The sequence below is a fragment of the Manihot esculenta genome, chromosome 18, assembly GCF_001659605.2.
Source record: "Manihot esculenta cultivar AM560-2 chromosome 18, M.esculenta_v8, whole genome shotgun sequence".
Taxonomy (NCBI): Eukaryota; Viridiplantae; Streptophyta; class Magnoliopsida; order Malpighiales; family Euphorbiaceae; genus Manihot; species Manihot esculenta.
In genome coordinates, this window is record NC_035178.2 from 581,804 (window position 1) to 608,360 (window position 26,557).

The following is a 26,557-nucleotide window of genomic DNA, read 5'->3' on the forward strand; positions in this document are numbered from 1 at the left end:
ATGCTGCCTCCACAAGCAGGTTCGGCGGCCGAACCTAGGTTCTCCAGAATGGCAGAACCCGATTCTGCCTTATGCCCACAACCACCAAACTCTCCAATCCTCACACCCAAACCACTCAAACTTATGCATACTCACTCAACAAGTAAAAAGGGACATAAAACTAACCTATTCCCCAACAAGCATCAATAAAACAACACAAGAGCAAACATTTAACATAAACTCTAACCCATAACCTAAAACTTTCGATCTACCAATCTCATGCATCAAAAACCCTTAAACCTCTTTAAAACATAAGAAAAGCCAGGATCTACACTTACCTCTTGGAGATCTAAGGTAGGTGCGACCCAAACTTGGAGATGAGGAAAAAAAGGGTCTCCGGAGGTCTCCAAGCTTTAAAACTTTGGATTTGAACTCAAATCTTCAAAACAAGGGGAAAACTCATAAATTTTCTGAGAGATTTGAAGGAAAACTAATAAGAACAACAAAGAGTGGCGAGGACTCACCTTTGTCTGGAAATGGAGAGGAAAACTCTCACATTTTCGGGCTAAAGGTCTTTTATAGGTAGTTGGATAAACCACCCTTCGGGGGCCGAAAGGGAAGGTCTTGTGGCAGCACCACCTTCGGCAGCCGAACTTCAAGGTTTGACGGCCGAACCTGGGGTTTTCCCTCAAAACTCTTTTCTTTCAATTTCAAAACAAAAATTCAAATTCATTTTAAGAAAACCTTATTTTCACCCTTCTAAGGGATTCCAGCCTCGAGATTCCGGATTTCGCGGGGGATTCCGCCGGAAAGTTGGAATTCTGATGTCGGAGCTTAGCCGGGTGTTACACTCATCCACTAACTTTTCTATTTCAGCCTTTTGAAAACGAGGATATCTATAAGGTCTAATGTTGATAAGGGCAGGAGTAGGAAGCAAGGCAATGGAGTGGTTGTGACTTCTAAAAGATTAGCAATCGTGTTGGTTCTTCAAAGACACCTTTATACTTATCTAAGAGTGCTTGTAGCTCAGCATTAAAGCTGTTAGTTGCCTCTTCCAACAAGGTAGCAAACTCAGTCACATGAGGAATTTGAATACAGAACAAAGGACTTTTGAAATCTCTACCTCCTTTTGTGCCATAATTGCTGAAAATCACCACTGTGCATTAGTTTAGCCATGGAGCTAAGATCCACAATTCCTTGTAACACCACTCCCTTCCCCATCTATTTTAAAACTGATAGTATATGCCTCAAAATCAAATAGGATTGTATTATAAGTTTTCATCCAATCTACACCCAAGATAACATCATAGATTCCCATCTCTAAAATTCTGAGATCGAATTTAAAAGAGTGGTATTGCACCTTTCACTGAAAGTCAGGACATACTTTACAACTTGTCATTTTCCTTCCATCAGCCACTGTTACAGACATAGCAAGAACTGTAATCAAAGGAACTTTTACTCTTGCATCTAAAAAGTTATGAGTGCTTCCACTATCAACCAATATCAACAACTCCCTATTTTGTTGCCTCCCAGTCAATTTGATTATTTTTACACCCTGAATTCCTTCTATAGCATGTACCAATAAGGTGGCTGCTTCCAAATTCTCAGAGAATTCTCCTTCCACATATGCTATACTTCCTCCTCCTCATTCCCAATCTACTCCTGCTTAAGCATCCCAGTACCATCATTCTTCTCCCCTTGTATTACCATCAAGGTTTTTGGATTACATTGATGACCAGGAAAGTAACTTTCTCCACATTTGAAGCAAGGTCTAGGCTGTTTGGTAATATTTTTGAAATTATTGGAGCTAGTGGAGCTTTTGTTTATGGGTTGATTTACTGAGTTTTGTCTTCTAGAATGACCCGTAGTTTTCTAGTTGGAGTTTACTTCAGGATGGGAGATTTAGGTAGATAAGGGTAATTTTGAGACAATAAATAGCTTTATAAGAGAAGACTGAGGTCATAGTTTTAGGATTGATCTTAGAAAAATCTATTAGGCTTTCTGCTAGTATTTAAAAATTGCTCTTGAAATCTAGGAATTTGGAAGGCATGAGCAAGGGAATTAGGCCCCAACATTCTTACAACAAGTCTAATATCCTCCTTTAATCCTCCTACAAACACTGACAGGAAGTAAGTTTCCTCCAAATTAGACATTAGCCTCTCCACTCTAATTCTTATATCTTTAAATTTATCCTGGTAATCACCCACCGTTCCTTCTTACCTCATTTTCATCATCTCTTACACCACATCCTCCAAGGTATCCTCCCCAAACCTACAACAGAGCTCTCTCTCAAAATCCTCCCAAGAGTGTTCCCCCTGTTCCTTAACTCAATTGTGATGCTATGAATCTTTCCTATCTATCAAGAATTGTAATACCCGGCTAGACTCCGGTATCGAAATTCCTACCGTCCGGTGGAATCTCGGATGTCGGAACCCTCTAGAAGGGTAAAATCATGTTTTTATAAAATTTTTTCATGTATTTTATGGTTTTAAGTAAGAAAGAAATTGAGTTTTGAATGAAAATGACCATTGAGGAAAATCCAGGTTCGACTGCCGAACCTCATGTTCGGCCGCCGAACATGGTGGAGTTTTGGAGTCACCTTTGGCTTCCGAAGGTGGTCTGGCCAGCCACCTATAAAAGGCCCCATGGCCGAAAATGGGCGAGTTTTCTCCCCTATTTTCGGTCAACGGTGAGTCCATGCCCTCCCATGGTTGGTTTTGATGATTTTCCTCAAATCTTTCAAGTTTTAACGAGTTTTAACTTGGTTTTGAAGATTTTGGAGCTAAGATCAAGATTTGAAGCTTGGAGACCCCGGAGCTCTCTTCCTCCATTTCTCCAAGTTTAGGTCGCCTCCCCTCTCGATCTTCAAGAGGTAAGAGTTCATTCCACGTTTTAAACAAGTTTTATGAGGTTTATGGGGTAGAAACGCATGTTTAAGTTAGTTGATTGTTGTTAGGGTTAATGTTGAGTTTATGGATAATGTATATTGTATGTGTATATGCTTTGTGTTGTTGTTGGAGTTTAGGATAGTTTGAGACCCCTATATGCTTATGTATGTGAGTATGCATGTTGTAGAATAGCTAAATGAATGTTTGAAAGGTTTGGGAGGCAAAATGTGCATGAGGAGGCTGAGTTCTGCCACTTTGGAAGAACTCAGGTTTGGCAGCCGAAGGACTTTCAGGCGCCGAATCTGCCTGTGGAGGCAAGCTTTTGGCTGTCGAACCCTACCGCCGAAAGTTGGACTTTCGGCTCTGGAGGGGAGTTTCGGCCGCCAAAGGTGCCGCTGAACATGCATGAGTTTCGTCTCTGGAAGGGACTTTCGGCCATCGAAGATGCCGCCGAAAGTGGCTGAGTTTCGGCTCTGGAGGGACTTTCGGCCGCCGAACCTGCCGCCGAAAGTGCCCTGTTCAGTCTTCCTTTGCATGTTTTCTATGATTGTTTTAAGGTGTTTCAGGGGGTTTTGGGGGAGTTGTTTAGAGTCATGTTAGTCTATGTTTGGTCCCTCATTTGAGTCCACCTATGTAGGTTTGAACCCGAGGAACCAAGGACCCCAGCAGTGAGATAGCTGCTTCAGAGTCTTTTCAGAGCTAGCCTGAGGTGAGTAGAATGACTCTTTATATTGCAAAGTAAATAAATAAATTTTGAGCATGTTCATACATCACGAATGCCATAAGATATATTAGGTTGTTTGCATTAGAATTCACGAATATGTTGCATTGCATAATATGATGTTGATGTGGATGAACATTGGATGATCCATTAGCCCTCGTATGGTATGTTATTGATCAAGCATAAATTAGCCGCATTTTTATTATCCTTTTTATTGCTTATTTACACATTTTTTAGTTTAATTTATGGTTTTTATCTTGTTTTTACAGAAAAGGAAGAAATTGGAAAATTGGAGAAAAAGTGCAGAAAATTGACAGAAAAGTGATTGGGTCAGTGATTTGCCCAAAACACTCAAATCACCGGGCAAATCACTTTGACAGCAGAAACCTGGAGGCAACAGGCAGAAGTGATATGGGCAGTGATTTGCCCAAGACACTCGAAGACACTGGCCAAATCACTCGCAGAAGACAGAGAGCAGAAAACTGGACTGACTCACAGAAAAGTGATTGGGTCAGTGATTTGCCCAATCACTTGAAGAAACTGGTCAAATCATCGGGCAAATCACTTTGACAGCAGAAACTGATAGCAGAGCGGGAAATTGGGCAGAAAACAGAAATCCGAATTTTCAGATGTCCAAATCCAACCCAATCACTACCAACATAAAACCAAGAGCCACGAAAGAGCTTCTCATCCAAGGAATTCCAATTGCAATTAAATTCAACATCAAAAGAGGAGTCAAACACCAAATCAAAAAGGGATTTCAAAACCCTAGATAGATAGAATTCTTCAGCTCCTCCAAACCAGCAAAGGCATCTTCTGATCATCTCTCAGCTTCAGAAACTCTCCAGAAATGCAGCAATCTTTTCTTTCTTTTTTTCTTTTGTGATTTTGTCCACCATGAGTGGCTAAACACTTTCCTTTCTAGTTGAAGTTGGAAAATTCAGATTTGTGATGAATTGGGAGATTTAAATCTCCATTGTTAAACTTCTATTTATTTTCAATATTTATGCAATTTGATCTTTCTATAATTGTTGCTTTACTTTTAGAATCAATTTAGGCCTATTGTTTTTAATTGCTTGAGTAACAATTGTTTGAATAATTTAAGTCCGTAATTGCTTATATTATTTGAATACAAATTTAATCAAGTTGCATGATCTAAACTTGACCACGCGGTTGGCAATGTTAGAATTAGGTTTCTCTAAGTCTTAATGCAGTTAACAGTTGTTCGATGCCAAAAGCCCCAAGGACGTTCCTTGGCAACTTGTTAACTAGTGTTTGATTAGCGAACGTTTCCTAATCAAACTAGAACTAAGGAGAAATTTGGATTGTGAGAAGCGTCTTCCACATCCTAAACTAATTTATTGAGATAAATAGGAGTATTAAAGAATCAATGATCAATTCTAAACAATCTGAAATAGATCCATACTTCAACTAGAAGCTTTTCTCTTATTGATTTACTCATCTTTAAATTATTGCTTTCTTTTGTTATTTAGTGTTAATCCATCAACTCAAAACCCCCCTCTTTTAATTACTTGTTATTTACTTGACCTAGTCATTATTAGGAAAATCATTGGTGTCAATTCCTTGTGGTTCGACCCTATTGCCACTATCTACAAGTATATTGTTGATTGTTTAATAGGTTTATTTTTGACGGCTTCGACAACCGCCTATCAAAAATTGGCGCCGTTGCCGGGGAATTGATCTAACTAACGTATTTTCCTTTTATGATCAGGGCTGATCGTAAAGAAGTTCTTCTTTACGATCCAGAAATTGAACACATTGCCAAGACCTTACAAGCATGGCTACGGTAAGTATGTCTTTTCTCTCTTCTCAAATTTCTGAACTAACCTCTATTGTGAGAAATTATGGTCAAGCTCGACAAGTTCAACAACTTCAACAAGCACATGCATTTGAAGGATTCTATGGACAGCCAAGACATAATCCCTACCTTGACACATACAATACAGGTTGGGGAGACAATCTGAACTATGGCTATGCTAGGACAGACCACTACCATGACTACCAAAGAGATCTGCAATATAATCCAGGTTGGAGGGACCATCCAAATTTCAGCTATGCAAGGGGAAATCAATATCCAAGCTACCAGCAAAGGAATCAAGCTCAAGCTGCACCTCAGAACCCCAATGCACCTCTTGAAGAGATTGTGAAGAATTTAGCAAATACTGTGCAAAGTCTTGAGAAACAAGTGAGCCAAGTGGCCACTTCAATGAGCAAATTTGAGTCTCAAGGGAAGCTACCCTCCCAAACTGAGATAAATCCAAGACAAAATGTTAGTGCCATCACATTGAGGAGTGGAAAAGAGTTGCAAGACAATGGGGTTGAAAAATTGCAAAAACAGGCCATGGAAGAAATTCTGCCAGAAAGTGATCAGGGCAGTGATTTGCCCAATTCACTAGTAGAAACTGACCCGATCGCTGGGCAAACTGAGCTGTCCAGCAGTGATTTGCCCAAATCACCAGAGAAGGCAGAGAGTGATCTGCCCAAATCAACAGACCAGGCAGAATCCAGTCAAAGGCAGAAACAGCAACTTATGGAGAAATTCAAGGTACCTCCTCCCTTCCCAAAGAGATTTGCAAGATCCCAAAAGGAGAAAGAGGAAAAAGAGATATTGGAGACACTTCGCAAAGTGGAAATCAACATACCCCTACTTGATGCTATCAAACAAATACCAAGGTATGCTAAATTTCTCAAAGAGCTATGCACCAATAGGAGGAAACTTGCTGAACATAAAAAGGTAAGTGTGGGGGAGTGTGTCTCAGCTGTCATTCAAAGGAAACTTCCCACCAAATGCAAGGATAGAGGAATGTTTGCCATTTCATGCAAAATAGGCAACATAGGAATAAAGAAGGCCATGTGTGACCTTGGAGCTTCAATAAATGTCATGCCTCTTTCTATTTTTAACTTGTTGAATGCAGGTACACTCAAGGGCACCAGCATTATGATCCAATTGGCTGATCGATCTGTTATCTACCCCAAGGGAGTGCTAGAAGATGTGTTGGTGCAAGTGGACCAATTAGTCTTTCCAGCAGATTTTTATGTTATTGACATGGAGGAAGACAAGGGCAAAATCACCTCTGATATCCTACTTGGAAGACCATTCTTAAGTACAGCAAGAACTAAAATTGATGTGCATGATGGCACATTGACTATGGAGTTTGAAGGGGAAGTTATCAAATTTAATGTTTATGATGCCATGAAAATCCCCAATGATGTTTCTCCTGTTTATGGCCTTGATGTTATTGATGATTTAAGTCAAGAAATTTTTGATTTTGATCAAGAAAATTTACTTTATGATGGTCTTTGCAGGAAAGGAGAAGTGGACAGCAACATCACTGAAGCAGAAAAAACAGCAGACTGCTGTAACTTGCTGGATGTGGGTGATTTGCCCAGTGATTTGCCCACATCACCAGACAATCTGCTCAAATCACAGACCAAATCACTGGAGCAGACAGACTTGACAAAGAGTGATTTGCCCAGATCACCAGATAATCTGCCCAAATCACAGCCCAAATCAGACAGCAAGCAGACAGAAAACCAGCAGACAGAGGAAGCACCAGATCTGAAACCCTTGCCTAGCCACCTCAAATATGCCTACTTAGGAGCTGGAAATATACTTCCAGTAATTATTTCTAACCAGCTAAGCCAAGAAGAAGAGGAAAAGCTCCTTGATGTGTTGAGGAAGCATAAAGAAGCAATTGGGTGGACCTTGGAGGACATAAAAGGCACCTCAAGACCATTCGGTGGAGGCTCATCTCACCAGAATCAAAGACAGAATGCAAAGGATGGAGCACCTATTGGACCTGCTGGTGGACCATTTTCTGCCCCAGCACCGTGACAGATAGCGATTTGCCCAGTGATTTGCCCAGTGCTTGCCCAAATCACTGGCCAAATCACCCACAGGCCAGGAAGTCCCTTTCCCTTTCTTTCCTTAATTTTTTTTATATATGCTTACACATTGAGGACAATGTTTGTCATAGGTGTGGGGGTATTACTAGGTTATTTTTTGCATTGATTTACATTGATTCCATCATCTTTTGCTTTCTACTTATGTCTTTTTGTTTCTTTTTGCATCTTTTTGCCCCATGACATACACCACACATTTTTTTTTTCTTGGCACACATTTTTTCTTGCACACACACACAGAATTTTGTCTTAGCTTTTGCTCTACTCAACATAGATAACAAGGTTAAAAGAGTTTCCTTATCTCATGACCCCATTGATTTGCCACCCCTTTAAGCTTAAATTGAATCATTCACAGTATGTTACCTTCACTTAGGGAGTTTTTTCTCTTGAATTGAATCCTCAAATTTGCTAAGGTCAAGGGAAATAAAAATACAAATACATGCAAACACAAAGTTAGTGTAACTCCCTATGAGCTGATTTGCCCAAACTATCATAAAAAACCAGCATAAAGCACAAATCATAAACTTGTTCCAATGGTTTAAGACTATGAACTGAGCCTAATAGCCACTTGGAGAAGTGACTGACTGAGTAATCGGGGGTGTATCACCCATGTACACAATCGCGTAAAAAGGTCAGTGACTTTTCCAAGCAAATAAGTTTCGATGGTCTAGACTATAAACAGAGCTAGTAGCCACTTGAACAAGTGACTAACTGAGTAACCGGGGGTGTATCACCCATGTACACAATCGCGTAAAAAGGTTAGTGACTTTTTCAGGCAAGGATAAGAATAAGTGCTGCTGAAAATAAAAATAAAAATAAAAAGGAAGAAAGAAGAAATGGGGCAAGTCACTCCTAGGGGCTGCACTAAACCTAACATAAAAGAATAAGCATGATTGAGTCAAAAACCTTTCTCTTGACCATGGTAGGTGAAAAGAAACAAGGAAAGGAGAGGACGACCTTGGTGCATGTACTCTATACTGTGATACTTCAGCTTAGGAGTCTAGGGGGGGCTGATTAAGTGGTACTTAGGCTCAAAGGAAAAAGGAACTTGATTAACTAAGTTATTTGTTGCTTGAGGACAAGCAAAAAGCTAGGTGTGGGGGTATTTGATCAAGCATAAATTAGCCGCATTTTTATTATCCTTTTTATTGCTTATTTACACATTTTTTAGTTTAATTTATGGTTTTTATCTTGTTTTTACAGAAAAGGAAGAAATTGGAAAATTGGAGAAAAAGTGCAGAAAATTGACAGAAAAGTGATTGGGTCAGTGATTTGCCCAAAACACTCAAATCACCGGGCAAATCACTTTGACAGCAGAAACCTGGAGGCAACAGGCAGAAGTGATATGGGCAGTGATTTGCCCAAGACACTCGAAGACACTGGCCAAATCACTCGCAGAAGACAGAGAGCAGAAAACTGGACTGACTCACAGAAAAGTGATTGGGTCAGTGATTTGCCCAATCACTTGAAGAAACTGGTCAAATCACCGGGCAAATCACTTTGACAGCAGAAACTGATAGCAGAGCGGGAAATTGGGCAGAAAACAGAAATCTGAATTTTCAGATGTCCAAATCCAACCCAATCACTACCAACATAAAACCAAGAGCCACGAAAGAGCTTCTCATCCAAGGAATTCCAATTGCAATTAAATTCAACATCAAAAGAGGAGTCAAACACCAAATCAAAAAGGGATTTCAAAACCCTAGATAGATAGAATTCTTCAGCTATAAAAGGAGAGCCTCCAAACCAGCAAAGGCATCTTCTGATCATCTCTCAGCTTCAGAAACTCTCCAGAAACGCAGCAATCTTTCCTTTCTTTTTTTCTTTTGTGATTTTGTCCACCATGAGTGGCTAAATACTTTCCTTTCTAGTTGAAGTTGGAAAATTCAGATTTGTGATGAATTGGGAGATTTAAATCTCCATTGTTAAACTTCTATTTATTTTCAATATTTATGCAATTTGATCTTTCTATAATTGTTGCTTTGCTTTTAGAATCAATTTAGGTCTATTGCTTTTAATTGCTTGAGTAACAATTGTTTGAATAATTTAAGTTCGTAATTGCTTATATTATTTGAACACAAATTTAATCAAGTTGCATGATCTAAACTTGACCACGCGGTTGGCAATGTTAGAATTAGGTTTCTCTAAGTCTTAATGCAGTTAACAGTTGTTCGATGCCAAAGGCCCCAAGGACGTTCCTTGGCAACTTGTTAACTAGTGTTTGATTAGCGAACGTTTCCTAATCAAACTAGAACTAAGGAGAAATTTGGATTGTAAAAAGCGTCTTCCACATCCTAAACTAATTTATTGAGATAAATAGGAGTATTAAAGAATCAATGATCAATTCTAAACAATCTGAAATAGATCCATACTTCAACTAGAAGCTTTTCTCTTATTGATTTACTCATCTTTAAATTATTGCTTTCTTTTGTTATTTAGTGTTAATCCATCAACTCAAAAACCCCCTCTTTTAATTACTTGTTATTTACTTGACCTAGTCATTATTAGGAAAATCATTGGTGTCAATTCCCTATGGTTCGACCCTATTGCCACTATCTACAAGTATATTGTTGATTGTTTAATAGGTTTATTTTTGACGGCTTTGACAACCGCCTATCAGTTATGATATGATGATGACATGGTTTGGAAGTCCAGGAAGACCCATTCTACGTCCCTGGCACTATTGGATATGTAAAGGGCTATTGGTGACAAGTTCATCCTTAATGTGATTTGTTTGTGATGTGATGCATTTCATGAAAACATGAATTTTAATATAATGTTTTACTATTCTGCTCACTGGGCTCTAGTAGCTCACCCCATTCCCTTAACCCCCAGGTTTGCAGGTGCGGGATAGACCAGGAAGTCAGCAAGAGTAAAAAAGTCATGTTTTATGTAATAGTTAGATGTGGACATGTATTGTAAAATGTTATAAAGTGATGTAATGAAAAGAATTGTATTGAGGATAGAATTGTGCTTGGCCCTAGTGTATGTTAATCCATTTTAGGTACATGATCTTTTTAATGAAATGTTTTAATGATGTTTATGTAAACTAAGCTTAATGTATGATATGTTACACCATTGGAGCATTTGATGAGGGCTCCAGTGTGGGGTTTTATGGTTATGAGTTTGTGCATGCACAAATTAAGCTTGGTGAAAGAAAAGAAAAAGTTTACAGTTTTTATGTATTTGTATGATCATGTATGAGATTTAACAGGTATACAGAAAGTATGTTAGGCTTGCTACGGGTCCCGGCGGCCTTAAACCGATCTGGATCCTAGCGCCGGTAGCGGTCCGATTTTCGGGTCGTTACAAGAATAAACTCGCCACGGCTACCATTTGTTTCCTCACAATCCTATAGATTTCAAAGTACTTGATACATTTACATAGCCAAGCCCGAGGTTTTTTCCCATCAAACTAGACCAATTTGATTTTAGGCATGAATTTAAACATACCTCCATTATCAGCTACTGATCCCGTACTGTTATGGTCCTTTGGCATGACCACTCCAGCTCCCTTTAGACTCAGAAGGATTCCCTTGCCTCCAAGGCTCCCATAAATATAGCAGGGTTTTTAGCCCCTTCGCTACCTTCCTCCACAACATCTTTGCCTTTATCGATGATCTTTACTCCAAACATAGATTGCAATTTCTCTATAATAACGTTTTTTATCTTAATTGCACTCTGTTTAATTGCGTTCTGTTTAATTTCTTCCCTCAGCTCCTCTTTATCCTTCTTCGCGTTCTCCCGCGGAGCCCTAATATAATCCTCCAATTTCTTCATTCTCGTTTCCTAGTTGATAACTCTAGATCTAGTTATTTTATTTTTTTCTACCCGCTATCTTCAGATTCAAAATCCTAACACTTTGATATCAAATTGTTAGATAATTGTTAGATTTCAGGACAGAAAAGAGAAAATTAAATGAGAGAAAGAAGGTTTAGATGAGATTAGAAGAGAAAGAATAGAAAATCAAGTGAGAAGAGAATAGAGAGAAAAAAATGAGAGTATTGATATTGGTTTTTCGTATTCTCACGCAAAGCTACTGTTCTTTTTTATGCAAGAATAGTAACTCTCTTCCACTAATTCTGATGTAACCACTAACAACTCACTGCCCCCTCCAAAGTTAACAACTCAAGGCTGTTCTTGAGCTTCTGAAATACGTAACAGTAACTTCCTTGTTTTACGTTTTAGCTAAAGTTCATTTATTATTTTTGTTTTCAACCTTTTTTAAACTGTTAGGAAAGAGATAGGCGGTATGATAATCGATCATTCGATTGGCTAGCCTGCCTGGTTATCTTATACCGTTCCCAAGGCTTGGGATAAACGATTTGAACCCATCTTTCTATTATATTTTTGTCTTTTTCTTCCTTATTTTCTCAATTTTTTATACCAGATAATTAAATTAAATAATGATTATTTATTAATTGAATGTTATTTTGAATATTTTTATTTATTGATAAATTATTTATTATCTTATGTTTCTTTCAATTTACTATTTATAATTGCTAATTCAAATTGTATTAAATTAATCAACATTAAACAAATGTTCAACTAAATTATAGCTTTTTAAAAAATATATGTACAGCATTATCTATTAACATTGAGAAATTTCTTTAATTTTATTTTTATTGATCATTCGACCATTGCTTTTAATATTCAATTAAAATGTGGTTTATAATTTTCATAATAAGCTAATTATCTTTCATATGATAATGATATAATTTTTAAAAATTTATGTTAAATAGGTTAATAATTAAATTTTAATTTTACAGAATTATAAATTTTTAATTTCTTATTTTGAAATAGTGTGAATGATTTTTTTTTTTTTTGGGAATTGAAAGATTAAAACCTGAGATTTCTGGAGTTTCAAACGATCCCCTCCCCAAATTAAATGTTGATGGCTTCTGGAGAAGTTAAGATAAAATGGCTTTTGGTAGAGGGTTGGTAAGAGACTCGTCAGATGCTAGATTAGAGGCTTTGTTGTAAATTTTGAAAGATCTGAACTAGCTATAGCCGAAGGTTTCAAAGTTATCAAATATACTTTGTCAACTATTTAATGTAGTGGAATCAGACCATTTAGAAGCCATTGAAATTTAATGTAGCAAAAGTAAATTCCCACGACATTTGAACTTGATTTTTCAAGTATTTCCATACTTTTTAAAAGTAAAATATCAAATTGGAAACTCCCAATCAAATTGTATAGTTTCAAGGAATTAATTTATAATTAATCAAATATAAAATTTAGACTTAATTTCTTATTAATATATGAAAGGCAAAGGGCATTTTTTATCCCTTAAAATGGAAAATGGATGCACTGGCCTTAAATTGGGCTTTCTGGATCGCCGGACTTAAAAGGGCGCAAGCGTATAAGAGAAGCTCCTGGTCATGGGGGTATTTATGGAAATGAGAAAATTCTGAGTTTGAATTTCAAATAGGTTCCCGTTGGCCAACGGTCAAGAATCCCCTCAACGGGTTTCATATACATTCTGCGTCTATTGCTTCCTCGTTATTCTAATTTCTAATACCATCAAAGAGAGAAGAGAATGGAGAGACCACCAACAACTATGTCTGTAATGGAGGCATTTGAGAAATTAGAGAAGGTAGGAGAGGGAACTTACGGGAAGGTGTACAGAGCAAGAGAGAGGGCAACCGGCAAGATCGTTGCCCTCAAGAAGACTCGTCTTCACGAAGATGATGAAGGAGTCCCTCCCACTACTCTCCGCGAAGTCTCCATCTTGCGTATGCTCTCTAGGGATCCTCACGTCGTCAGGTACTGTGTTTCTTGTATCTTTTGTCTCTCTTCCACCATCTCTATGTTCTTTTTCTTTTCTTGAATTCCAATTATGGTGATACATGTATGTTTTTTCATAATATTCAACATTTGTTTCTCGCTATCTATAGCAGTCATTTCCAAGATTTTTCTGTTCTGGTTTTGGGCGATTAGGGTTTGATTTAAACATGTTTCCTCATTTACTTTTCCGTTGTAGGGTTTCAGGTGTTCTTCTTTGTTCTTTTTTGGCATCCTTTTCTTCTGCCTCAGTTTGGCACTCACTTTTTCCCCCTTTTTCATGAGCTTCATCACGGCACTTGGTTCTCTAGTGTCAACAGAATTTGGACTGGTTCATTAACGTTTGCCAAGTGATTTGCTCCACATATTGTTTAATTCTTTTCGGAATTGTCTAATGGCCGGTGATCCCTTTATTACTTGTGTCGCCCTTCGAGTGATTTGCTCTGTTGCTTATATGAGGTTCTTCTTAATGGCGAAATGGGCTTTGCCAATGCTGCTCGCAGTTGAGCTATGATCACTGTTCCTGTTCTCTCTGCTTGTATTTATCCTTAGTAGAGAAGTAAATTTTGTTGCTTTGATTGTTCTTTTCCGTAGATTGATGGATGTCAAACAAGGCCTGAACAAAGAAGGCAAGACAGTACTCTACTTGGTTTTTGAGTACATGGACACCGATCTTAAGAAATTTATCCGAAGTTTCCGCCAAACTGGAGAGAATATTTCAGTGAAAATTGTTAAGGTACATGAGCATCCCCTTTTGTAATTGGTTGAGAATCTTGTTTTGGATCAACAATAAATTATTAAATTATATGCTCGTTCCATAACATGCAGACCTTGATGTATCAACTGTGCAAGGGAGTTGCTTTCTGCCATGGGCATGGAATCTTACACAGGTGCTTTCTACATATGTAATTTATGTTCTTTTATTGCTTCATATCAGGTTTTACCATATTTCTTTCTCAAGAGAAATGTAATAAAATGTTTGCTATGCTTTCTTTTCGACTCTTTTTTCCTATCAGGGATCTTAAGCCTCATAACCTCTTGATGGACAGAAAGACAATGATGCTTAAGATTGCAGATCTAGGGCTAGCTCGAGCGTTTACTCTTCCTATCAGAAAGTATACTCATGAGGTAGTGAATGTTAATCCTCTGTCATGCTTATTCTCTCGTATTACCATCAATAGCAGAGTAAATTAGAATTCTTGTTTCAGATATTGACCTTGTGGTACAGAGCTCCTGAAGTTCTTTTAGGGGCTACCCATTACTCAACTGCAGTGGATATGTGGTCTGTAGGTTGTATATTCGGTAAGGACATCTAGCTGTTAATTTTTTTTTATTGGTGCAATTAATCCATCTTCTCACTCCGTTGCTAAATGGTGTGGTTTTTACTGACTAGCTGAACTGGTCACAAAGCAAGCACTTTTCCCTGGGGATTCAGAATTGCAACAGCTCCTGCATATATTCAGGTGCTATTTCTGCCCCTTTTATTGTAGTAGGGAAGTCTTTGACCTGCTTTCTACTTGGTCTTATTATTCTACATGATGCTTGGATGCAGACTATTGGGTACGCCAAATGAAGAAGTGTGGCCAGGAGTAAGCAAATTGGTCAACTGGCATGAGTATCCCCAGTGGAGTCCCCAGAGTCTGTCATCAGCTGTTCCAAATTTGGAGAAGGATGGATTAGATCTATTAGGAGTAAGTTCATGTTCAATGACAAAAGAGTGAATGATGTTATCACATTATATGACTCCCATGTCTTGCTCAAATAACAGTGACCTGTAATTTAAATGTTCTGCAGAATATGTTGCAATATGAACCTTCAAAGCGCATCTCAGCAAAGAAAGCTATGGAGCACCCTTACTTTGATGATCTGAACAAGGCTATTCTTTGAAGAAGCAGTATAATAGTTGGAATGCCAGGTGTTGGCAACGGAAATTCTCTATTGAAAGTCTATTTGCTTCCCTCGAGCATACTAAGTGTTCCTACGTCTTGTAACGGTTTGGATAACTTAGCAATTTAAATCCAATGACATCATTTTATTGTTGCACAATTTGTTGCATATATGAATTGATGCCTTAATATGTTGTAGAAAAAGAACGTGAATTTAACTCGATATTCTCCTGTTATATGAAACTGACAAAAGAGCAAGTGAAGTCCAATGATGGTTTGCATAGAAACAAGTAACACCAGCACTAAGCTACTAGCCACATGAAGAGCGTTGACCAAAGAGTAAGTGAAATCGAAGCCAATGCATAGGCCCAAAGCATGATCACAGAACATTCAGTCTCACCTGCTCCAAACAACTGGGTGATGACGCCTGAAAATGTTGTTGCCAACAGAAAATCATTAATCTTCATTATAGTTTTTTGTTTTTTGGTATATTAATTCATTATAGTTCTAAGCCAGCAAACAGCAAACAAGTTATACTGATGGATGCCTTTTTTTTAGAGGCATGCATATAGAATATGCTAATAAATAAATTAGGAAAACTGAAACCATGCCACGAAATTGATTTAAGCTGATACCTATGTTCATAGCTGGTGGAACTGCAAATTGAAGCAGAAGAACAAATTGATACAAAGGATCTGCAGGAATAAAACCTAAGCGGAGAGCTCCTTTAACAATGAAAATGCCAATCAGGGGCAGCGCAATATAACGAGCAACTATAATACCCAAAATTATAGATTTCTGCATTCCTGACCCTCCTAGACCTGAGAGAATCAAATTGTAAGTTTGCAACCATCAATTTCTCAACACCAAATCAGCCATTAGTTAATGAATACCTTTCAGAAGGTTGCCACCTACAATCAGGGTGAGAGTTGGGATGGCTGCTTCCCTACAGTCAAACGAAGGAAACATAAAGAACTTGATAGGAAGAAATGACATGGACATAAATAATAGATAACGAGTGTAGTTTACCCCAGCAAGGAAGCAGTGTCTTGAATTACATGAAGAGGAGCATCACCACCGATCATTATCTTCCGGCTGTAGGGAATGAGTCCAATCGTGAATCCAACTATCTGTACAGCAAGCAACTACACAGTTTAGTTAATGTTCAATCTTTCTCTTTTATTATTATTATTATTATTATTATTATTTTGAGACAAGGCAATGTTCAATCAATAGCTCAGAAAAGTCTCACGAGATTCAGTTCACTGTTCATATGGCATTAATCATTTAACAGTCACGCTAACACATCACACAGCATACTTCTTTTCCGGAACAATGAAAACTTTGAGCTCAATACACATAAAGCCTCCAGTGATAACTTGAATAATCATTTCCGAAGATTTTCCTAAAGAAAATCAGATCAGTTTGATTGCCAAAATCAATGGACCAAGTTTTCCTGATCCATTCAGAATCATGTATCGCCAGTCAAATTATCTTTGCTGAAGTTAGAAGCAAAGGAAAGAGATAATGGCAAGCAAGGTGCTCATACCGCTCCAATGGTGGAAGGTGCAAATATTGTCTTCCAATTAATATTTCCAAGCAGCTTTCTCAGTAGTTGCTGATTGCCCGAATCTTCCATCTGTGACAATACTAGAAAGATCAATTCCTTCAGCCCCAAGAGATAGTTTTCACGAGTAATATGAGAAATATTGCAATAGAAAGAATGTAACAAGCCCTCTACACACGAAGCCTACGTCCTAATTTTGGCAATAATTGCTAAAAAGATGCCACAACTACCATTTCCCTTCAAATAGTAGAAGGAACTGCTATGTTATCAATCTAACATTAAAATCCACAATGTCAGTATGAGAAGATAGAAACTCCACCACACATTAACTGGCCATTGAGGATAGGCCTCTTACTTTATGGGAAAAAAAATGCCCAAGAAGATATTACAACTGAGCTGCAGTTAAAGATGGGAAATAAACCTAATTTGCAAGGAAGAAATGCTAATGAACCTAATTTGCAAGGAAGAAATGCTAATGATATGATATCTGCCAAAAGAAAATTGTTACAAAGTAAGTAGAAGTAGAAGTTCTACTACACATAAGAGCAGTGAAAAGGTAGAATAAATTTTTGAACAGCACACAAGATGTAAAAAAAGGTTAAGAGAGCAGGCAGGAAAAACCTCGAATTGCCTACTGCCAGGCAGTGCATCCTGATGTATTCGGCGTTCAGATGCCAGGGAATCCTTGGAAGGAAGCAGAGGCTCTGTGCAAATCCCCTGTTCAATTGCAGAGCTTTCTCTTGAACATTTATCTATGTAGTCTTTGGTAGTCCCAGCTGCAGAAGCCCGCACAATATTGTAGACATAAGACCATAGATAAATGGCTCCTATCTGAAGAGTTCCAATGAGCAAGAAAAAAGATGTGGAATGAATTCTCCATAATCAAGGGATGCAAACACATGACTTGCAGCCAGAGTTGCACGATCGCTTCAGAAAGATGGTGAATTATATATACTACATACCGCCATTGACAATGAAACATAGGCCAATCCATATGACTGACATACATCAGGAGCTCCGAATGGGCTTCCTTTTTCTTTGCAAACTGCTGGGATCATAATAAGAAGCATGTTCCCCAAATTCCCTGCTCAAATAAACTCTAAATTCAATAGCAAGAAAAAATGTACTGCAGGAGGAAAAAAAATTTTCCAAGTTGGTTAAATTGAAAAGATACTGTTTAAAGACTCGAGTTATATAGGATTACTTTGGAAGAACGGGATCAGCTAACATTCACAAGAAGAGAAGCAAAATTAATGTATTGGAGATGGTAAGTTGGGAATTTCCAGAGAGCAGATGCTAGACCAAGTAACGAAAGCTAAGTGTGGAATCCAATATAGAGTTGAAGGTGCAGTTCATCTTATCAGGAGCATCACACAGATATTAAACTGTGAAGCCATAAATATGTGAAAAAATCTTAGACAATCAAATCTATCTGACTTGAATGAAGCCAGAAGAGCAGAAGAGGACATAAAAACATCAAGTTCATCTTGATATTTGAATCCACAAGAGAAAAAATAGCCAACTTCCTCTGTATTGTATTTGCCCATATTATTCCCAAATATTGTAATTCTTAAGAGCATACCGCCCATAACATCCTCAATCTTTGTAACATTTAGCAATGGTTTTTTCAGAAGCTAAGCAATATCTCAGATCCAGGAGAAAAAGTAAAATATATAGAAATAAGCTATTTGCAGTAGTACATGGATTAGAATTGGGAGTTACCAGCAGCACAGCAACCCACTATAAGGCCACGTAGGTGCGGGGGAGGCCTTGTAAGTTGAACAAGAATCCAGCCAAGTATTGAACCAACGATGAAGGTGATGAGGATATTTAACGGCATGAACCATCTACAGGATTAAACAAATCATAATTTAGAAAATTTAATAAAATATCAAATTGACCATCGAACAGACAGTTCTCATGAAGCTTCACTCACAACTTCACTATGCTGTCATACGAGACAGTTTCCGCAAGTTTGGAAGCCACAAGGGCGGGATTGAATACATAAAATACAACCTGGTCACAGACAACCCAAATAATAATAATTATAACAAGATAAAGAAGGGTTTAAAATCCCAGCAGCAACTGCTTACATTATTTACGTGCTTTCTAGCATCTTCCCTCAAGATATCCACCCGATCTAGAGCAAGAAAGGTCCCGAGTGAAGTAATCAGTAGCACTTTCAAGACTGGGATTGATGAAACAATGAAGAGATCCAAAAGCCCCATGTTGATGAAAATTTCTTTTACCAAATATGAAGATGGTTTTCACCTCTCCCAGTTAAAGATCTACTTGAATTCTCCCCAATCAAATCGTAGGAACCTTTTTAAAAAAGAAAGGAGCAAGTTTTGATCACCGGTGCAGGCTTAGGAGGTAGTTGATCATAACATTTAATGGCGTGACATGCAAAAATAATACAAAAAGGACCATAGGATGATCTAAAAATGCCTTGCTAAATTTGGTTTTTCTGGAAGGATGCAAAATAGCATTCTCAGTGAAACGTGTGGGTGTTCTTGGCCTGGAATACGTGTGCATGCGTTAGATATGCAGGAGAAGGGATCTACGTGAACTTACAGATCAGAACTGTGAAACAAGAGAAGATGAAGAAATGGTTTGCTTCCTTTCTGCTTTGATAAAGCAAAAAAGGAGGAGAGCAACACGTACTAGCGCGCGAGTCGCGGGAAGCCTGTCTAGTTCCAGTTGCCATTATCGACTACAGAAACCAAAAAGTATTTTTATTTTTACGGCTCATCGAACACCTTATTTGCTGTACAGCTGAGATCCTTTTAAAACATATGAAATTAGAGTTATTGGCCGCAGATTATAATCACACTCCACTTTCTGTTTTTGGAAGAAAAAGAAAAAGAAAAGGAAAAATGGGCCTCCTCCGCTCCAATAATTATCGTTATTTCCTCCTAAAGATAGAGGGGGGATTAGATTACGCTTCTCTGACAACGGCGAATAAAAAGATCAATTTGGATACGACGCTCAATTTTTTTAGTCTTTCCAAATATACTTCATTTTGTCTGCTCCTCAAGTTTGGTCACCTAAACGATAAAATTGTATTGCGAATTCCCAAAAACGAATAAACAGCCAAAACGAATAATTTTATCATCAACGCAGCCAACCATGCAAAGCTCTTTTAAATGATACGAAGAAAACTCGCCCGTTCGCCTGCTTTTAATGGAACTATATCTTTGATTAAAAAATAAATAAATCCTTTCAGAGGAATTGCTGATAATAAAAACATTTTTAAATATATTTAATTAAAAAATATATTTAATTAAAAAATATATTTAACTAAAAAATAAATTTAGCATGCTTCAATTATAAAAATTTTTAAAATTCAATAGCATTTTAAATAATACTATACAAAATATTTATTTTACCTCTTAAAAATCAGTGATTAAAAATATTTATGTAAATTTTTTTTTTTTAAGAAAAAAAACGCTTGAAGAACAAAAGGAAACCGCTGTCCCCTACCAACCTTGTCTCAGAGCATGCAACGCAACATAATAGCACCCTCATTACAACTATTTTTTTTACTAAAACAAAATAGCTTTCATTCATGGAAGAGGATTTCTACCTAATAACAACTATTCAACTCCCACCAAATAATAACTATTATCATACCATTCAAGTAAATCAGAAAAAGATGAATAAAAGGAACACAATCAAATGAATCCAGGCATGCTCCAGTATTGTGGACAGCAGGACCACAAGATACCAAATATATTTGGTATTTTAGCCTATCCAATACCGTAAACAAGGACACCCCCTACAATGCAACACCGATAAATGGCCACTTTTGTCACTGTAATCCTCCTCAAATTGCAATCCCAGTGGACTTCTAAAAGGCTAAAAATGTATCTTTGAAACTTCTTCCAAATACACCTGCAACAACATCAAACAGTTTATCAGATCCACAACAAGGAAACAAGATAAGCACAGTAAAATAGAGTTTTGAAACCCTCCATTATGTTCATCAGTAACGAGTGAAATGGCAAAGCATCCCACCGGATCCATTCTCTTCAACAGCCATGATGGCAAAGGCAATGAGCAGAAACTAATCTGGCCATGCAGGCATACGCTTAAATCATCCCTTGATCCATAGTAAAAGAGGAAACACAAAAAAGGAAGAAATTAAAAGGGGAAGAAAGATACACATGGAAATTGACAACAATTAAACATCTGTACAGCTAACTTGAGAAATTAAAAATATGACAGCTAACTTGAGATGATACAGGATATATGTATATAAAGAAACAAGGCGATGAGAAATGAAAGTCTAAAACTCAAACACACACAAAACAATCTTCTCATCACATTTGACAATAGGCTGTGGTTTGCACCATGACCAACAACAGAATAAGAAAGGGCACCCGGATGGTGGAGGGGTGGATAAAAAATCAGCTCTAAGGCTCACCGTTCCAAGAACAAAATATAAGCTACATTTCAGAAAAGGAAAAAACAAAAAAAGGCATTTACTTATTTTCATAATCCTAAAAGAAAGTTCTCAAAACAAAACAACTACACATCAGAATACAAAAATCACAAAGCATATTTTAGCAAGAGCACAGATTCATGCCAACATAGAAATATTAATAACTTACACTTAAATAACCAAGTATCTCCCTGGTTGCGCTCCACTAGGAAGTGATAATGCCTGGTTTGTGATGTCTTCCAAAACACGTTTTAGTTCTGTTTTAGCTTTCTTAACAGATGTTTCACTAGGTCCCTCAAAGAATAAGTAGAGCTTACGTTCTCCTGGTCCTAGAATCCGGCCTGGTGGAAAATACTTTCCCCTGGTAGTAATAGCAGCACCAGTCCATTCAGAAATTGGACCCAATGTTTCCTTGTGAGTAACCTTCCACCGAGCATTTTGGGGGAAATCATTAATCTCAAGCTCTGCTTCATAATGTTCAGGCATTGCATCAGCTTGGATTTTTGCAAGGTTATGCTGCAAGTTGAGGGCAGCTGCAATTGCCTTAACTGTGTTATCGTTATTAACAACAGGTACTCCAGCCCCTGGCAAAACTGTAGCTGCACCTGGAATTGTTAAGCCCATGACACCTGGCAAAGAAACAGGTAATCCAGCAGCGGGAAGCAATTGAGCAGCTGAGATAGGAGTTGGAGTAGAAAATGAACTGCCCTTGGAGGCAGCAGCAAGAGAAGCTAATTGCTGAGCAAAGGCAGCCTGGCGTGAGATGTCACCACCTGTCTTACGAACCCCTTCATCTTCATCTTCTGAATCTGACTTGTCTTCCTCAAAGCCATATTCTTTTGCTTGTGCTTTCTTTGCTGCTATCCTCTTTTCATCCTCCTCTTCATTGAACTTAAAACCACTCCCACCATAACCAGTTCCATGGGCTTGCTCAAGCCCCTGATTAACTTTGGCCATAAAGCCATCAGCAAGAGCTTTCAGATCCTCTGGAACAACTTGTTCAGAGAGTTCCAACGCTTTTACAAGATCCGGGGCATATCTTGCATCCTCCTCAGAAATAAATGTGATGGCACAACCTTTGCGACCAGCTCGGCCTGTTCGACCAACACGGTGAACATAATCCTCATAGTGGTTTGGGACATCAAAATTAATCACAAGTTCAAGCTCCTTCACATCTAAACCCCTGGCTGCAACACTTGTGGCAATCAACAAATTGCAGACATTGCTTTTGAAATCAGAAATGGTAGACTCACGGTCTGTTTGATCCTTAGCTCCATGAAGTGAAAGGCAAGGATAACCATGCTTGAGCAAATCCCCGAACAAAGCATCACATTTCTCCTGTGATTGGACAAATATCAAGATTTTTCCCTTCTCATACCATTCACCAAGTAGTTCTAGGAGTCTCAAGAACCTTTCACTTTCTGGCCGTACCTCAACTAACTGAGTTATGTCCTTGTTCACCACACTCCTCCCACCAACCTGAATTTCCACAGGCTTGTTTAATACTTTACGAGCCAAAATCTCAACCTGCCGAGGAAAAGTAGCAGAAAAGAGTACAGTTTGACGACCTGGGCGAATATTCTGGACAATTCTAGTGATTTGAGGTTCAAAGCCCATGTCAAACATCCGATCAGCTTCATCCATGACTAGATAAGTGACTCTGCGCAGATTTGTAATTTTACCCCCGCTTGTGCAAAGTATATCGATCATCCTACCTGGAGTACAGACAACAATTTCAGTACCCCGCTTTAATTCGCTGATCTGTTGAGCAACACCAGAGCCTCCATATACGGGCACACATCTAATTGCCAGTACTTTGGCAAACTTCTTTATATCACTGTGGATCTGCTGAACAAGCTCCCTTGTGGGTGCCATTATAAGCCCAATTGGCCCATCTCCAGCTTCCACAGGTGGCTGGTCCTTGATATGCCTCAGCATTGGCAGCACAAAAGCGAGGGTTTTTCCTGAGCCAGTTTTTGCAATGCCTATACAGTCTCTGCCGCTCATAATTATTGGCAGTGCCTGAGCTTGAATCGGCATTGGCTTCTCATAGTTAAGCTTCTTTATTGCCTCCAAAATTTTATTTGCAAGTCCAGTTTGGTGCCACGTTTTAACCGGTTTTGGAACATCCTTTCCATGTATTTTTAATTCTAATTGTTTCCTATAAGCAGCAACCTCTTCGGGAGTCATCTTCGATATCTTCTTCACTTCAATATAGAAATTTTTGCGGAAAGGTTTGTAATCAATCTTCGAGTGATCAACAACAGATAGCTTCTCAGCTTTTGTCTTCTTCACCCTCTTCATGAACTCGTCATCATCTTCATCATCCAAAGGATGTTCATGATTCTCAAGGTCGCCATAATCTGAATCAGAATTTTCACCAGGAATTATTCTCCCAAGAGATTTACTGAAGCCTTTCTTAAGCTGTTCTCCATTGTTTCCATTCTCCTTTTTGTCTTTCTTCTTTAATTCGACTTTATTATCATGAAAAGTTTGAGTAGACACTGCATTGTTTAGTTTCTCAACTTCAGGTAAGACCATGGAATTCATGAAAGCATCTAATGGATCAATCTCCTCATCCCCAACAACACCATCAACACCATTCTCTGAAACAGATGTCCCACTTTTAAAGTCTACCACTGATGCATCTCCAACTTCTTTATCAGGATTTGAATTTTCATCCAGTTCCTTGTCCATCTCCAATTTCCCTGTGGGAGGTGCTTCTTCATCATCAGATTCTCCTTCAAGCGTCCAAGTTTTACCTGTCTTCGGTTCATCCATATTAGCTACCTCCCCATGCTTTTCCCTCTCAGATTCTTCCTTTTTCCTTCTCAACTCTTGCCACTCCTGAACTCTTCTTCTTCTCTTTTCCATTTCCTCATCCAATCTCTTCTGTTCATCCTCTAATTCCTCCTCTCGAGTTCTTTTCTCTTTCCTATATGAGTCATCCTCACCGCTCCTTTTCCTTGGGCTCCCCTCACTGTCCTCTCTGTGCCTCTTTGACCTGCCACTAGTGCTCTGTTCATGTGCTCTGTCTCTGTAGTCATCATCATCCCTCCGCCGCTTCCTATCGCGCTCCCTGGAATCATCATCACTAACATCCTCACTGATGAATTCTCTACGCCTCTCCTTTTCCCTTGTCCTCCTCTCCCTTTCTCTCTCCCTCCTCTCCCTCTCCTTTTCCCTGTCTATCTCCTTCTCTCTCTCTACTTCTTCTCTGTCACGTTCCCTTCTGTCCCTCTCCCGTTCACGTTCTTCCCTATCACGGTCCCTCTTATCTCTGTCTTTGTCTCTTTCCCTCTCCCTCTCCCTCTCTTTCTCCCTTGTCCTGTCCCTTTTCTCCTCCCTCTCTCGGTCCCGATCTTCCCTGTCTCTGTCTCTCTTCCTATGCTTGGGTCTTTCTCTTTCATTATCTCTGCTTCTTTTATCCTTGTCCCGCTCTCTCTCAAATTTATTATCAGAATCAGTACTCTTCTCTCTTTCAGAACGTCGGCTTTCGCGGTCCCTCTTCTCTCTATCCCGGTGCCTCTCTCCATTTCGCTCCTTATCACGCTCCCTTTCTCGATCATGGTGGCTTCTCTTAGAATCCTCCTCCTTCCTTTTCGAATCTTCCTTCCTAGATTTATGTTTTACATCCTCCATAATGATATTGTTTGGTAAATCAACAACACCAAAAACAGGTGATTTATGTTGCATGAAAAAACACACAGGATACTAAAAAATTCATGGATTTCCTATTCCCCGAAAACCTTATGCCTCGCATCCATAAACTGTTTAACCTGATTCAAATTTAATAAAAACCAAGCTTCAAAAACTCCATTTATTGATGCAAACTCCAAGGAGATCTCTTTTTTTTTTTTTTTTAACAAATCAAATCATACCTTAAATCTAGCAATCCTTCAATAAGGTCGTCGAAAACCTAAAGTTCTGGTTGTTTACGTTTATCATCTCTTCAACTTAAAAGAGGGCTGATGGCTTTCTGAATTTCCCATTGAAACTGTGATATTTAATGTTTAACAAGGAACAGACTGTCCAAAGAGATGCGTGCAAAAGTACACACTGAGTAAAACGGATTTCGACAATGCTCTCCACGGCTCGAAAGCAATATTAAAAAAATTGGACCCTAACTACATTAGCCATTAAGAGAAAAGAGAATCTGGATTAGACTTGAGAATACAATGACGCTAACAGATTTTCTTTAGAAAAATTATAATAATCTTCACAGAATGCTTTGAAGCTCAATATTCACTGTGCAATTTCAAAAAGGAAAAATTCCACCCCAAAAGGAAGAAACAAAAAGAACAAAAAGGATATGGCGAGTATGTTGAGCGAGTGCGTGCTGGAGAGGACAAGACGAGACGGCGATATGGGATGCAGAGCAGCCGATGGGTTGAACTCTTTGAGGCTCTTTGGGCCTTGATGCAAGCTGCCTGATAATCATTCTCGGTCCAAGCCCATTTATCTTTAAAGAAAATTTCGTGTTTAATTAAAATTAAAAACTAGTAATAATTTTTGAACAGCAGTAACAACATCCTAAACAGACTTTAAGTAACTAATAGTGATATATTTGATCATACAAAGAGTTGCTCTTAGCAAAATAAATCTTCCACCTCACTAGCCCCCCACCCTAACATTGTCTTTTCTCCTTGTCAACTGATGTTATAGAAGATTTATGGTATTGAAAATTGTATGTGTTCTTTGTATTTCTGTATAAAATACATTTATATAGTATATACTAGTTGAGTTGGATACAGATTGTATGAATAACAAATATTATCTCAATCAACTCTAAATCTTATCACAACTCTAACCTTATCATGACTCTAAATCTTATCACAACTCTAAACCTTATCACGCCCCCTCAATTCGTGCATTGTAGGGACAGGACGAATTGTTAAATGTTGCATTAGAGTTTGATGCCGCATTTTGAATAATGGTTTAGTCAGAATGTCAGCTAATTGATCTTTAGAGCAAATAAATTATACTTTGACTTCATTCTTTTGCACCTTATCACGAACGAAATGAAAATCGACTTTCAAGTGCTTCGTCCGAGCATGGAAAATAGGATTGATAGAAAGATATGTTGCGCCAATATTATCACACCACAAGTTAGGAGTTTTGGTGGAATGGAAAGTAATGTCACGCAACATTGACTGAATCCAAGTTAATTCAGTGACAGCAAGACCAATAGCTCGATATTCAGCCTCTGTTGATGAACGAGCAACTGTTTGTTGTTTCTTGGAATTTCAAGATATGAGATTTGTGCCCATGAAAATAGCATAACCTGTGGTAGACTTGCGATCATCAATGTCACTCGCCTAATCAGCATCAGTATATATATTCAAATATGTATTTGCCGATTTG

At 38.3% G+C, this 26,557-nt stretch overlaps 3 protein-coding genes across 6 annotated transcripts; 1 reads left to right on the top strand and 2 right to left on the bottom strand.

Annotated features, from left to right (window-relative positions):
- The first annotated feature begins 12,960 nt into the window (after positions 1 to 12,960).
- LOC110605808 (cyclin-dependent kinase B2-2) lies at positions 12,961 to 15,425 on the top strand. The gene is made up of 8 exons (XM_021744446.2): positions 12,961 to 13,278; positions 13,891 to 14,032; positions 14,125 to 14,186; positions 14,313 to 14,424; positions 14,505 to 14,598; positions 14,690 to 14,759; positions 14,849 to 14,987; positions 15,091 to 15,425. Exons 1-8 carry the CDS (start codon positions 13,052 to 13,054, stop codon positions 15,181 to 15,183), a joined length of 939 nt encoding a protein of 312 aa, XP_021600138.1. The 5' UTR covers positions 12,961 to 13,051; the 3' UTR covers positions 15,184 to 15,425.
- On the bottom strand, positions 15,378 to 19,615 carry LOC110605807 (protein PIN-LIKES 3). The gene is made up of 10 exons (XM_043952881.1): positions 18,843 to 19,615; positions 18,686 to 18,765; positions 18,472 to 18,596; positions 17,712 to 17,833; positions 17,371 to 17,580; positions 16,732 to 16,821; positions 16,212 to 16,312; positions 16,076 to 16,128; positions 15,818 to 16,003; positions 15,378 to 15,609 (listed from the first exon to the last, which is right to left on the bottom strand). Exons 1-10 carry the CDS (start codon positions 18,975 to 18,977, stop codon positions 15,485 to 15,487), a joined length of 1,227 nt encoding a protein of 408 aa, XP_043808816.1. The 5' UTR covers positions 18,978 to 19,615; the 3' UTR covers positions 15,378 to 15,484.
- Positions 19,616 to 20,354: 739 nt separating this feature from the next.
- Positions 20,355 to 25,590, bottom strand: LOC110606108 (DEAD-box ATP-dependent RNA helicase 42). 4 transcript variants are annotated; one of them, XR_002486485.2, is made up of 4 exons: positions 25,075 to 25,590; positions 21,363 to 24,972; positions 20,767 to 20,851; positions 20,355 to 20,643 (listed from the first exon to the last, which is right to left on the bottom strand). XR_002486485.2 is itself a non-coding variant. In XM_043952903.1 (2 exons), the coding sequence occupies exon 1, from the start codon at positions 24,887 to 24,889 to the stop codon at positions 21,365 to 21,367; it is 3,525 nt and encodes a 1,174-aa protein (XP_043808838.1). In that variant the 5' UTR covers positions 24,890 to 25,590; the 3' UTR covers positions 20,355 to 20,851; positions 21,363 to 21,364. The 4 variants fall into 4 exon arrangements, 2 of the variants coding, with proteins under 2 accessions (XP_043808838.1, XP_043808839.1); XR_006349324.1 differs by having other exon boundaries at positions 21,363 to 25,590; XM_043952903.1 differs by having other exon boundaries at positions 20,355 to 20,851; positions 21,363 to 25,590.
- Positions 25,591 to 26,557: the final 967 nt, after the last annotated feature.